The sequence below is a fragment of the Pristis pectinata genome, chromosome 2, assembly GCF_009764475.1.
Source record: "Pristis pectinata isolate sPriPec2 chromosome 2, sPriPec2.1.pri, whole genome shotgun sequence".
NCBI classification, from domain to species: Eukaryota; Metazoa; Chordata; class Chondrichthyes; order Rhinopristiformes; family Pristidae; genus Pristis; species Pristis pectinata.
In genome coordinates this window covers 23,562,262-23,575,559 of record NC_067406.1, presented here as the reverse complement: position 1 = coordinate 23,575,559, position 13,298 = coordinate 23,562,262, and the positions used below count along the sequence as shown (strand labels likewise).

General features: G+C 37.8%; 1 protein-coding gene and 1 long non-coding RNA gene across 3 annotated transcripts in view; one reads left to right on the top strand and one right to left on the bottom strand.

Annotated features, from left to right (window-relative positions):
• The window catches only part of nsd2 (nuclear receptor binding SET domain protein 2), a 91,327-nt gene that overhangs the window by 41,340 nt on the left and 36,689 nt on the right, over window positions 1-13,298 (bottom strand). For both annotated transcript variants that reach the window (XM_052037479.1, XM_052037471.1), the window contains exons 7-12: window positions 12,520-12,597; window positions 6,941-7,062; window positions 5,016-5,121; window positions 4,721-4,845; window positions 1,951-2,088; window positions 284-407 (exon numbers count right to left, since the gene is read on the bottom strand). In XM_052037479.1, coding sequence (XP_051893439.1) covers window positions 284-407; window positions 1,951-2,088; window positions 4,721-4,845; window positions 5,016-5,121; window positions 6,941-7,062; window positions 12,520-12,597 — 693 coding nt within the window. The remainder of the gene's footprint in view (window positions 1-283; window positions 408-1,950; window positions 2,089-4,720; window positions 4,846-5,015; window positions 5,122-6,940; window positions 7,063-12,519; window positions 12,598-13,298) is intronic.
• LOC127582308 (uncharacterized) overlaps window positions 1-13,298 on the top strand; it is an 86,695-nt gene that overhangs the window by 55,769 nt on the left and 17,628 nt on the right. The window lies entirely within an intron of this gene.

The window sequence follows — 13,298 nt, the reverse complement described above, 5'->3', positions numbered from 1 at the left end:
ACTAAATTGGTAATTCCCCAGTCAGGAAAACTACTGAATATTTTGGGATGAACAACACATGCAGTGAAGAAGCTCACTGATGAACTGTTAATAGAGTACATTATAGCAACAATGAAAGAAAAATCGTTTCATATATGTTCATTGAATTTGAAATGTCTAAAACCATTCCACATTTCATTTGGATTACATGGATTCAGATTTTAAAACTAAGGCAAGAATGTGGCTAACCTTAATTCGTTTTGAGAGAGCAATGGTATTTATAATAAAAATAAATCCATGTTACCTGACGTGCATTCCCTACACATAAATTTGCCTTGAGGTAATTTAGACCGCCCAAGACAAGCCAAGTGGAATGCCCCACAACACTGTCCCTCACAAAAGAGCAGGTCTCCAGAATTCTCACACACCTGGAAATGGAAAAAAATTACACATCAGCTGGTGGAAAAGTTAACAGCTCAATTTCATTTATTTTTAAACCTTCATGCTTGAAAAAGGTGTGCAATCCAAATTTACTTTTGAATGAATTGTGTATGCCATTCCTATATTATTCAGAAGTTTGTAGACTATCACAACATGAGGAAATATTTTAAAAATCACTTTCTCTCTACCATATCTCAGCTGCAAAGTAAATTAAGCTTAAAAAAATTACATAGACTAAGAAGAAAGACAGATTACTCACCTTTAGGTGCAGTATTCCTCAATCTTCAAAAGAAGTTGTCCTCCACATACCTTGGGTGAGGTCAGCATACCAACTGGAAAATCACTAAAGGATGCCTGTCCCTTTAAGAGAGTCAGCCAGAACCACACTACCGCCCCCTTCCCGAGCCCAAATACAGTAACCCCACGTGGCAATCTTCAATTCTTTTTGACAAAAGACAAGGCAGAAGAGGACAAGGAGACTAGCAAGGAATCTATTGCCCTCTCATTTTTCTTTGAAAAAGTACAGAAACTTATTCTTTCACCTTGCTGTTAATTCACATTTAATATTTATTTATATTATGTCCTATGGATTTGTTAAACACTTTTGTGCACAAGCTCAAAAAATGCATAAACCCAAAGCTAAGGACCTACACCAAATGATTATGCAAAAGACTGAACATTTGGATTGTGAAGGTTAATCTTATTCTTAGAAGTAATACAGTGCACCTAAAGGGAAGCAGAAACAAGCAACTTTACATTACATTTGTTATCCTCCATGTATCAGTGATGAAAATTTTCAAAGATTTACTTCAGGAAAAGCAAAAGGCATCTGAGTCAAAGGCAAGAGCAGCCCTACCAAACCAAGCATCTCTGCAGTCAAATCTAAACATGTAACCTTGGTAAAAATACAAGGCTTTCTCCACACGATAACTTTACACACATTATCCAATGCAACATGCATGAAATCAGCCAACATAGTGGCTAATACTTGTGTGAAATGGTGCCTTACAATGAAGCCCAAAATTTTAAATAGTTTCTGTTCCATATTTGAAGTAACTTAGCTTCCACTCTTCTTAATTTTCTGTGGCAGAAAATGCATCTTTAAGCCATTGAAAAGGTGTTTTACTGTCCATATTAATCATACTGACAACACCAACAGGAGACACTGAAATCTTCTGAGGATTAATTTTAATTCTGCATAAAGCACACCAAAGTAACTTCAAACTTTTCAGATAACAGATCATAACATGAGCGAAGGTACCTATAAATCGCTGTCTAATATATATATAAAAAAATTAAAAAACGCACACAAATAGGGAGCCAGTTTCTTTATTCATAAGAAGTCAAGCACATAATAAAAATATCCAGCGATCAATAGTTTTAATCTCAAGTCAGAAAGACGGATGGAATGCTTTCACATCTGCAGTATTCATGATTCTAGATTTTCTTTCTTGATCATGAATTAAATTGATCACGTGATCGAACAGCTCTATTTCTTTGTACTGTATGTATGCTTGAGGTCCTTCTCACCTGACAAACTCCTTCTTTCCTAGCTGCACCACTGCCCCCTCGTTCTCCTTGGGATTTTTTGGATGATACAGATGAAACCTCCGTTGGAGTCTCATCTGCACTTTCATCTCCCGACTCCTGTTGTCCATCAAATGATGTCTAAACATAAGAGGAAAAACACAAATTCTATTTTAATAAGCACATTATGTTGCAATACAAAAGTAACGTTAAGAAAATAATGACCTATTTCATCAATTGGACAACAAAAACAGTATCAATACCCAAGCTGATTTTGGGAACTTTTGTGAATTTATACAGCACCACGCCAGTGCCGAACCCATTTCTTATAGACTACCAGGCCCAAATATAAATTTGTGACGAAGCTTGAATGTTTTAAAACTGCTATAGTAAAATAGTGTTAAAAGTCTGCTGACATTAAAAAAATGTATTTAAAGATTAAATGCTCAACCAAATATGGCAAACTTGAGAAGCAAGAATAATAATAATACATTTCCTTCGACATAAATATTTATAACCACAGGCTTACATAGCATTCACAAACCAGTTTCAATAATATAAGATAGTCCTGCAGGAAAGCTATTCCTTTGACCTTCTCCTCAGAGAGGGTGCACGGAATTGAACAACACCAGAAAAACAAAATGTACAAAAGATGGCAACAATAATAAAATCCCACATGCAAAATATGGAAAAGCTGGGCTCTTCAAAGGATATTATTAGAAATAACAATGCACTAATTTTAAAGAGGTACAATTTTCGGCCTTTTGTACAATAAAACAACTGAAACATTAAGAGTGAAGTGTGCTGGGGTCGAGGGTGATGATAATTTGAACTGGTCCAACTGGTTTCGGATGCTATTTTTTAAAAAAAAATCAGGAAAACAAATTTTATTCCCTTAGAAATAATTTCACAATTGAATACACTGACTTTTGACAAATTGCTTTTTATCCTTTTCTCAGCTAGAAAGTCATTTTTGTGCTTACAAATCCTCTTAACAGTACACTGACCAAGTCTGAAAGGTAATTAACCTGAATACAATAGCTTCTGATTTCTACCATCTGCAGCATTTAGCTTTTGCATTATTGAAGGATTGTCTTTGAACACAGATCACTTATTACAACTAACCAGGCACTCGAGGCGGAAAAAAAATTAGAACATTGTCATCAACAACCAGGTTCAAGTAACTTAGTTGTAACACACAGAACAATGGAAGTAAATCAGGTTTCAGGCCTGAAATAAATGGAAACTGAATCTGCAAGTTGCAAATGTGTGAAAATTAAAGACACAAGATGTTTATTTTAATAAATCAACATTCTTCAGACTATTTGGATGTAAACTTTTAAATATTTTCCCCTCGCTGTAATTGGACAAATCAAATGTGGCTAATATCTGCCTGATATACCTAATCTCAACCACTAAGAGAGACAGGTGTCACAACCTGTGTTATCATACAGGATTCACTCAATGAAAACTAGCTATCCAGGTTCTTCCAGGGCCATTGAATTTCAAAATTCATTAGAGCCTTGCTGAATACCAAAGGTGATATCAAGACAGTATTTGATTGAGTACAGCATCAAGGAGACCTAATAAAATTAGAGGGTTAGGGTACAGGCACAACTCTCCATTAAGTGGAATGATATTTACCATAAATACTGTTATGGTTGTTCAGGGCCAATCATGTCAGCCCCAGGCCATTACCCCAGACTCAAATATTTTCATTTGTTTCAGCAATGACCTTCCCACTATCATAATGGAAAACGTGGGATGTACACTGATGAGAGTTCTCAGTTCTATTCAGAATTACCCAGGAATTGAAACAGCAAGACATGAACAATATATTCAGGCAAGACCGGTTAGTGCAAACAGGATTAATGCCACTCAATGAACATATTTAACAAGATAATCTATGCAAATCCCCATAAAATTTTGTAACATTATCACTGCTGAATCCCCCACATCTTGGAGATCTGCACTGACCAGAAACTCACTTTGACCAGCTAGATAAATACTACATGCAATAGTAGCCCAGGAACTGAATATTCCTGGCAATTACTCATCTCAAAACCTTTCCACTAAGTTACAAAGAGAGGTCACAAGTGTGACTAGATAGCCTCCACTTGCCTGGAGGTTTGCAGTTCCACACCACACAGGACAAAGCACAGCATAATTGGCATTGGTCCACTGGCCTAAACAGTAACTGCCTCTTGCCACCTTCCCCTCCCCACTCCCACACACAAAAACACAGAGATCAAACGCACTGTGAATGAAATATCATCTCCAATTAGCACATCTGCCACTATTCATGGCACTTCTCAAAATTATGACCTTGACCACCTAGAAGGACAAATTCAGTGAAGTGCACAGGAATACCAGCTCCTGCAAGATATCCTCCGAGCTAAACATCATCCTAATTTGAAAATACACTGCTGGGTTCTAAATCCTGGAATCCCCTAGCTAACACCACTACAGAAGCATCTTTACCAAAAGGACTGCAGTTAAAGGCAGTAGCGCAACAGAAAGGCACTTAGGACAAAGTATCAAATGCTGGGTCATGTCAGTGACATCCATGATGGAGGGAGAAAAAGCAGCAATCCAATAGATAGGGCTATGTTATAGTGTACTGATACTGATGGTTTACGTCACTGTGATGGTATCTCATTATTGTTTCTTCTATCCCAAGTTTCAAGCTCAAATCATAATACACATTTCTCCTTTTCCTTATGGGTGCATTATTTGGGTTAATGTAAATACTGCTACTCCCTTTTGAAATTACCTCATTTTCTGTTAACACAGTTAGAGGAGATGGATTCTTGCTGACAGCTGGTACCATGGTTTCAGCAGTTGATGCTCTGCTTCGTTTTTTCAGTGGTTTACATGCATCAGAGAGTTTGCTTATATCTAGGGGGGAAAAAGTAAACTTCAGAGACTTAGCTTAACAAATTAGGAATTTTTAGCTTCTTTCTTAAGGAACATGTATATGCTGCCTATGAATTTGGTTTAAAATGTGTAAAGTCTGTCCTAGGAATTTGACTAAAAAATACAATTATATATAAACTGATAATTTTTACCTGATTGACTGTTTTGGGATGCATTGGTATAAGTGGGTAATGTTTCTCCAGCCTCAATACCATCGCTTCCACATGCTTCTGCCTGGTCAGTTTTACCGAAATCATACTTTGAAAATCAGAAAATATAGAAGTCAGTACTAATTATTCAACATGTATATAAAACATTTAATATATGAAAAAAGTTGTCAGGTAACACAGCAAGGTTTACTATAGTTCTCAAGAGAAGCAGGATGAAATGCTATGAAGATGTTCCAATTTAAGTACATTTATTCTATTGTTTGAATCATTCTTACAAGCAGTTATTATTAATATTACTGCCAAGATTTAGATATGGACACAACAGGATGAAAAACTGGCTTAGTAAATATAATTTATTGCTGTTTGATAAAATTTCTAAGTTTACTAGATTAAAGCTTTGAGGGGTGAGGTGAGTAAGATTCACCTCACCCCTCAAAGTATCAAATCAAGACAGATTAATTATTTCTCCTCTTGCAGGGCTGCATAACAGGAACACTGGAAGTATCTAACATACTATTCTATCACTGAGTTGGGAGGATGGAGACAGATGCTAGTAAAGGGTCTTCACAATTTCTGTTACAGTAATTACTCAGAACATAACAGAAAAAGCAAATAGATTATTTAGTGTCATAAGTTGTTCCATTAATGTTCAAAAAGATACTCTAAGACTTGGGCTGGCGATGGCATATGTTAATGCTATATATACACATGATGAGGACAAACATTAACATTACTGCAATAATTTTAAATTAAAAGTTTGCTTATTTAATATTGAGGGTTCAATCTGTGCTTTAAGAGTCAAATCTGACAGAAGAAATGCAATCCAGTGCAGTTACTGGCTCAAAAGGAGCATCAAAAAATAACAAAAGTAAGCAGGACTTCCATTAAGCTCATATTGCAGATACTTGGGAACAAAGCCGTGGAGTTCACTTTGTTGTTGATCTGTAGAAGGAAGCAGGTATTTGTGTGGACGGCCACGATTTGAGAGCCTTTCGGGGTGAGAAAGATGCGGTGGAGTGGTCACCTGCTGAGTAAACACTGAGGTGTCGTTTGGGTTCCATCGTGGAACATTTGAATTTCGTAATTACTCTCCATTTTCTCTCTACATCTATGTTTTGTCTTCAGTCAACGGTGGTTGTTGAAGAAGCCTTTGCTCACATTTCACCTTATGGCTTGCTGATCTGAACTTTAAGAACCATTCCTGGACTTGGAGTTTGGGAATTTGCCACACACACACTACAAGTTTAGTTTTTGGGGTTAATGTTTAAGATTTAACATTTTTTTTTACTTCTAACATTCTAGAATTTTTACTTTTATTTTTCTTATTATCATAAGTAGTTATTAATAAAGTAGTTTTAAACACTTATACATGACTCGGAGTGTTTCTTTTGTTGCTGGTTCGTAACACAGGATTTATTTTACAAAAAGTCATATATAGAATGTGGGTGTCACTGGCAAGGGCAGCATTTGTCCCATCTTGAAATGCATTAGAGAACTTTTAAAATCAGTACATAGAAAGCCCAACAAGCAAGATGCCAACACTGGATTTAACTTTGGGGAATTTAAGTGGAAATTACAGCATTTCAAGGAGGCACCGCCCTCTCAAGGGCAACTAAATGCTGACTCAGCTTGCGAAACCCACATAATTCAACTGGGTGAGGTAAGGGGCAGGAGCAGCAAAAACAAGAGGTCAGCTGGATTTTGAAAAAGGGTAAAAACAGATCTGGAGTAAAAGTTTTAAATTGTGGTAAGGCCAATTTTATCAGGATGAAATATGATTTAGTCAAAGTGGACTGGAAAAATCTACTTCATTTACATCGATAGCAAATGCGTCAATACATAGATAGCAAGGGTTCAGATCACATGCTGCACAGTATTCAGAGTTTCACCTGCAACAAAATAAGCACCTTTTCATCCTCGTGATAACTTCGCTTTAATCTCTTACTGGAGCCGATTCGTTCTGGGGAGTCCTCTCTGTAATCTATTACTTTTCTGGATAACCTTCTTTGTCTAGTTGATTCCGAAGTCACTGTATCGAGAAATAATGTGCAGTTAATAACTTGGCACAGCTTTTACCAATTCTGTAAATTGGAAGGCATTGAGTTCAAGCTCATCTCCAGGACTTAAGTACTTAATCAAGAGTACCAATCCGTGCAATTTTGAGGAAGCTCCAGAGCCAGAGTTGCTAACTTGCAGATGGCATTAAGCTGATGTCCTGCCTGCTTAATCAGGTGAATATAAAAAGAACCCATGGCATTAATCAAAAACAGTTCTCTGAATGACACGTCCAGTCTTCCTTGTAGTGCATTGTTCTCCGATTCACTGATCAAAAAAAATTAAAAGTCGTCATCATACCGGCTGCTTGTGCTGCCTTACTAATTGGTTGATGCATTCACCTTTGGAACTAAATAAATTTGGGCTGTGAAGTGCTTTGAACGATCCTGAGTACATAATTCAGTGCTATACAAATTTAAATTTGCTTTATTTTCTAACAACTTCAGTAATGAACAGTTCTGCAGACTGAGTTTGATTTTTGGCTTGATACTAACTTCACATCTTACATGTATCTAAGTTCTTTTTATTTCTGGAGTCACAATGGCTATGGACTCTCAGTTTTCACAAATCATTACAAATGCAGCTCATCTTTATCATGTCCTAAATGAAAATATTTCTTACAGGACTGTGGCACTTAAGAAATAAAAGTGTGGCACATTAAAACTCACATCTACATCTGAGTGTTGCTCCCTCAGACTGTAAGCAGTTATATATTTAAAAATCTTGTGTCCAGTTCAAGCCTCGTGTAACATTCCTTCCAAAAGGAGTCACACTTAAGAGTCACAAGTCTGTAAGCCAAAATTACTGATCGGTTAAAATCCATTAAGCTTGCAATCAATATTGAATTGAAGTGAATAAATCAAAAGCAATTATTGTCAGTAACTGCCAATGACAGCATCAGTGTGTGCTTATACGAAGTCTTAAAATAAAAACTCTCAAAATGCTTCTGGACAAGCTAATAAAACCCCTACACTTAATAGCCTGCACCCAAGGGTTCTACAAGCTGCATTGGTTGTCATCTTCCAGAATTCTTTAGATCCTGGAAAAGTCACAGTTAATTGGAAAACAAAAGCAACATCATTCTTCAATAAAAGAAGAAACTGGGAACAATGGGTCAGTTATCCTAACATTACTTATTGGGAATATGCCAGAATCCATTATTAAGGAAACAATAAGAGCATTTAGAAAAGCATAAGCTGGTTCAGCAGTGTCAACATAGTTTTATAAATAGGAAATCTTGTTTGACAAATTTATTAAGTCTACTTGGAGGATGTAACTAGCAAGGTAGATAGAGGGGTGCAAGTGGATAAAGCATTTGTTTGGATTTGGAAGAGACATTTGATAACTTGCACATAAAAGATTACTTCAGAACACACGGACTCATTCGGATGAAGGCAATGGACAGAATTGATTAACAAACAAAAGGATAAGTATAAACAGAGTTATCAAACTATAACTAGTTGGCTAATCTCAAGGGTCACTGCTAGCATTGCCACCTTGCTAATGATATAAAGAGAGTGGAAAAATAACTCGGAAGGCCACGAAATGGCTGTAAAGGAACATGCATGGCATGATATGGCACACATGAGAGCAAATGTTAAGTTACTCGCTTTGGTAGGAAAAGTAGAAAATAATTAACTGGTGTGAGGCTATTAATGGGATGAGAGGATTGCTTTAAGGGGAGACATGGAGGAGAACTATCCTATGCAAATCTGGAATTTAGGTGATCTCATAGAGAAAAAATTCTGAGTGCTTGACAGGTTAGATGCTGTGAAGCAGTTTTCTCTGATAGTGAAGTCCAGAATCAAGGGTTATAGTTTCAGAATAAGTAATCAGTATTAAGTGACTGACCACTTAAAGGATGAATTTCTCCTTTGAGGGGTTTGAATCTTTGGATTTTTTTTATTCTGTAGAGTTGTGGATAACAACTCATTTACAGTCAGAGTTCTACAGCACAGAAACAGGACCTTCAGCCTACCGTATCTATGTCGACCATCATACCTATCAATACTAATCCCATTGGCCTGCATTAATTTCATATCCCTCCATGGACTGCTCATTCAAGTACATGTTGAAGCCTTAAAAATGCTTCTCAATTTGCCTCTTTAGCATATAATTATGGACAGGTGTCAGTGACTGGGCAGAAAAATGGATCAGAGGCCAAAATCTATTCAGCCACAATCTTACTGAAGGTAACACAAGCAAAAGGAATGGTTGGCCTGCTGTTATTTTTTATCTTATATTCATGAAAGTTTATTGCCTAGCTACATATGGAGTTAATAGAATAGATGACCAAAGCTCGGTAAAAGTGCTTTCATGGAGCATCTTGAAAGGGAAAGGAGATTGTAAATCATTCTGCCTTCCTGGGGAACTTGCAGAGCTTTGGGCTCAAGCAGTTGAAAGAACAGCCAAAGGGGAGATAGGAAGGAAACAAGATATAAATTCAGAGCTAGGGTGGGAGAGATATTTTGGTTCTTATCTCTTCCAGCCCAAGAAAGTGGCAGAGAAAGCTGCTCTGACATTATGTGCTCCTTAAATTTTGTATTGGAGGAAAGAACAGAAGAATTTGGTTGAAGGTGTTTAGGAGATCTTTTCTTTGTGGAAAGATTTTTCTTTGCATTGCAGGATGATCCCAGAAGACTGAATGAATTTCAGAGAGAGAAAAAATAGTACAACATTGTCTAATAGTACAACATGGTCCAATAGTACAACATGGTACTGATTTTGCTATGAATGGTTAAAGCAAGCACCCATGATCTCCTTTCAAGTCTGTACCCTTTGGGCTTAAGGGAGCAGAGATCAGGTTACTAATGGGAAGCTGTCAGGCTAAGAGTAGTGATTTTAATTGAGAACTTAGAAACCAAAGACAACTCAAGATCGTAAGGTAGGACAACAGAGCTCAAGGTAGGAAGCAGAGGGTGGTGGTTGAAGGTTGTTTCTTGGAATGGAGGCCAGTGACTCGTGGTGTGCCGCAGGGATCCTTGGGACCCTTGTTGTTCATTATTTATATAAACGATCTGGATGTGAATGCTCAAGGCTTGATCAGCAAGTTTGCGGATGACACGAAATTAGGTGTTGTTGATAGTGAAGAAGGTTATCATAGATTACAGGGGGATCTTGATCAGTTAGGGAAGTGGGGCAAGGAGTGGCAAATGGATTTCAAGTGTGAGGTGATGCATTTTGGGAAGTCCAATCAGAGCAGGACTTGTACTATGAATGGTAGGGCACTAGGGAGTGTAATGGAACAGAGGGACCTTAGGAGTACAAGTGCTTAGTTCCTTGAAAGCAGCATCACAGGTAGACAAGGTGGTGAAAAAGGCATTTAGCACGTTGGCCTTCAACAGGCAGGGCATTGAGTACTGGAGTTGGGACATTATGTTGCAGTTGTCCAAGTCTTTGCATTTGGAGTACTGTGTACAGTTTTGGTCACCAAGTTATAGGAAAGACATGATTAAACTGGAAAGAGTGCAGAGAAGATTTTCAAGCATGTTGCCAGGACCAGAGGGCCCAAGGTTAAGGGAGAGGTTGGCCAGGCTAGGACTTTATTCCTTGGAACGTAGGAGAATGAGGGGTGACATTATTGAAGTATTTAAAATTATAAGGGGCATAGATAAGGTGGATGGTAACAATCTGTTCTCTAGGGTAGGGGAATCCAAAACTAGGGGGCATAGATTTAGGATGAGAGGGGCAAGATTTAAAAAGGGACCCAAGGGGCAACTTATTTACAGAGGGTGGTGAGTATATGGAATGAGCTGTCAGAGGAAATGGTTGAGGTGGGTACAACACGAGATAAAGACTTGGATAGGTACATGGGGGTGGGGGCGGCCTGGAGGGATATGGCCTGAGTGCAGGAAATTGGGACTAGCTTGGTGGACAAGATGGTCAGCATGGACTTGTTGGGCCGAAAGGCCTGTTTCCATGTTGTATTGCTCCATGTCTATGTAATCAAGCAGATCTGTGGTGGCAGAAATATCCTAGTAAATGGAACCCTAAAAACGACAATTGAAATTTTTTTTAAATACAGTTTTACATAAATTGAGAGCGCCCCACTTCCAGAGAACATCAAAAAAGGATGTACATAGAAAAGGGAAAGAGGAAAATGTACGTGATAAGAGATGCTTTATCTGTGATTTAGATGATGAAAGTAGAACGATCACGTGAACTGGCAAGGTCAAAGGGATGGATGCAAAAACTTGGCTGAGGAATTTACATGAAGAAAGGGATCACTGGAGTATGAAACAACAACAAACAGAAGATAATGCATGATAAATTTACACAGAGGTTGCAATTACCGAGGACAGGAAATCACTTGATGCAGACGGTCAGGGAGGAAAGCAGTAAGGAGATCTGCTGTGATGCAGCTATAGCTGCTGCCTCTTAGCTCCAGCAAACTGGGTTCAATCCTGACCTCTGGTGCTATGTGCAGTTTGCACATCCTCTCTGTGACCAGGTGGGTTTCCTCCAGATGTTTTGGTTTCATCCCACATCCGAAAAATGTGCACTTTAGAAGGTTAATTGGCCATTATAAATTGTACATAGATGAGTGGCAGAATCTTTGGGGAATTGATAGGAATGCAACGAGATTAAAGTGGGTCAGGATAGGTTTAGTGCAAAAATGGGTGTTTGATGATCAGTGTGGATATGCTGGGCTGAAGGGTCCATTTCCATGCTGTATATCTCTATGATTCTATCTCAGTGAGGAAGCAGGGTAGCCAAATGAGAATGTTGGCTTTATTTGAGAAGCAAGACAGCAGAACAAGGTGCTATGTTCAACCAGGAGCAAGTGGCCAAGGTTGAATTTCTGAGTCTCCTCTTTGGCAAGGTACAGTCAGGAGGGGAGGTTACATTTAGAGTGGAAAAAAAAGTAATCACTCCTCAGGCAAATTTTATCAAGGACACAATGTAAATGCAAGTGTCCACAGTAAACTCAAAGACAACAAATGAATGGAGATTTTGGAAAGAGATGCAGAAACAATCAGTGACAGCTGGAGCAGTGGAAAAATCTATGTGACCAGCATTGGGAGTGATAAATTGGTTAGGATGATGACTGGCCAGATTATACTCCAATGGGCACACTGTACAGAAAGAAGAGAGAAAGTAGGATGGGCCAGTTGGGGTTACTTAACAAAAGGAAACAGAAGTGAGCTGTCAGCCTACTCTTTGGAATATTCCAATAGAGAAGATGCATCAATGACAGAGTCAACTTTGGGATAAGACTCAGAGTAGAAACGAATGATTTCAAAATTTATACTTCAATTTTTAAAAACTACAAATTTGATAATTATGACTGATTCTTGCGACTCTATTCCTGAACTGAACCAGGAATTACATAGGTAAGCACAGTGAAATGTAAAAATTCCAGATTATTTTCCCCCCCACACAGTTGACAAAATCACATCAATTAATTGGAAAATGATTTCCTTTGACCTACCACTAGATCTAGTTGTTCTTTTTGGAGAATCCTGTAGAACTCTGCGTCTGGTGGGCCCAGGTGATCCTGTTGAAAAACCTATTGAAACAATCATGAAGAGAACAGAAACAAAAATAAGTGAATGACATTTGGAATTCAATTTTTGTCAGTTTGATATTATTAATATAATAATAATTACTAAGGTCCTCATGTCTTGTATCTGGTTGCTTTTAGTACTGTATGAACTAAAGGTTATACTGATAATCAAAAGGCCATTTAAACAATTGACCAGATGCGAGAGACAAACTACAATTAATATTTGAAATGATGATTCATCAGTTATTTATTGTTAAATTTCTATTACAGACTGCAATGTAGTAAAATAATACTGGGCAAGAATACTACATTTGCTTAACACAGAACTGTCCTCTATTGAAAGTGTCACAATGGGACAATTTTAACATAACGTGCTATGAGAAAACTGATTGGATTGGATTTAGTGTCGGCTTCACACTTCACCCAGTTTTTAAGTCTCCATTTTACTCAATCCATCTGATGCAATCAAGAATGCTTCTCTGTATCAAAGGGCTTAGAAATATATTTTTTGAGCTTGTATTTTACTTTTAACCATAGAACCATACAGCGCAAAACAGGCCCTTCGGCCCACCACGTTGTGCCGTCCATCAAACCACCCTCACACTATCTAACCCTTTCCTCCCTTTTGTCTGAATCTAATCTGATATGCTTGCTTTTAAATTAAAAGAACAAATTTTGAAACATCTGCCAATCATATGCAGAGT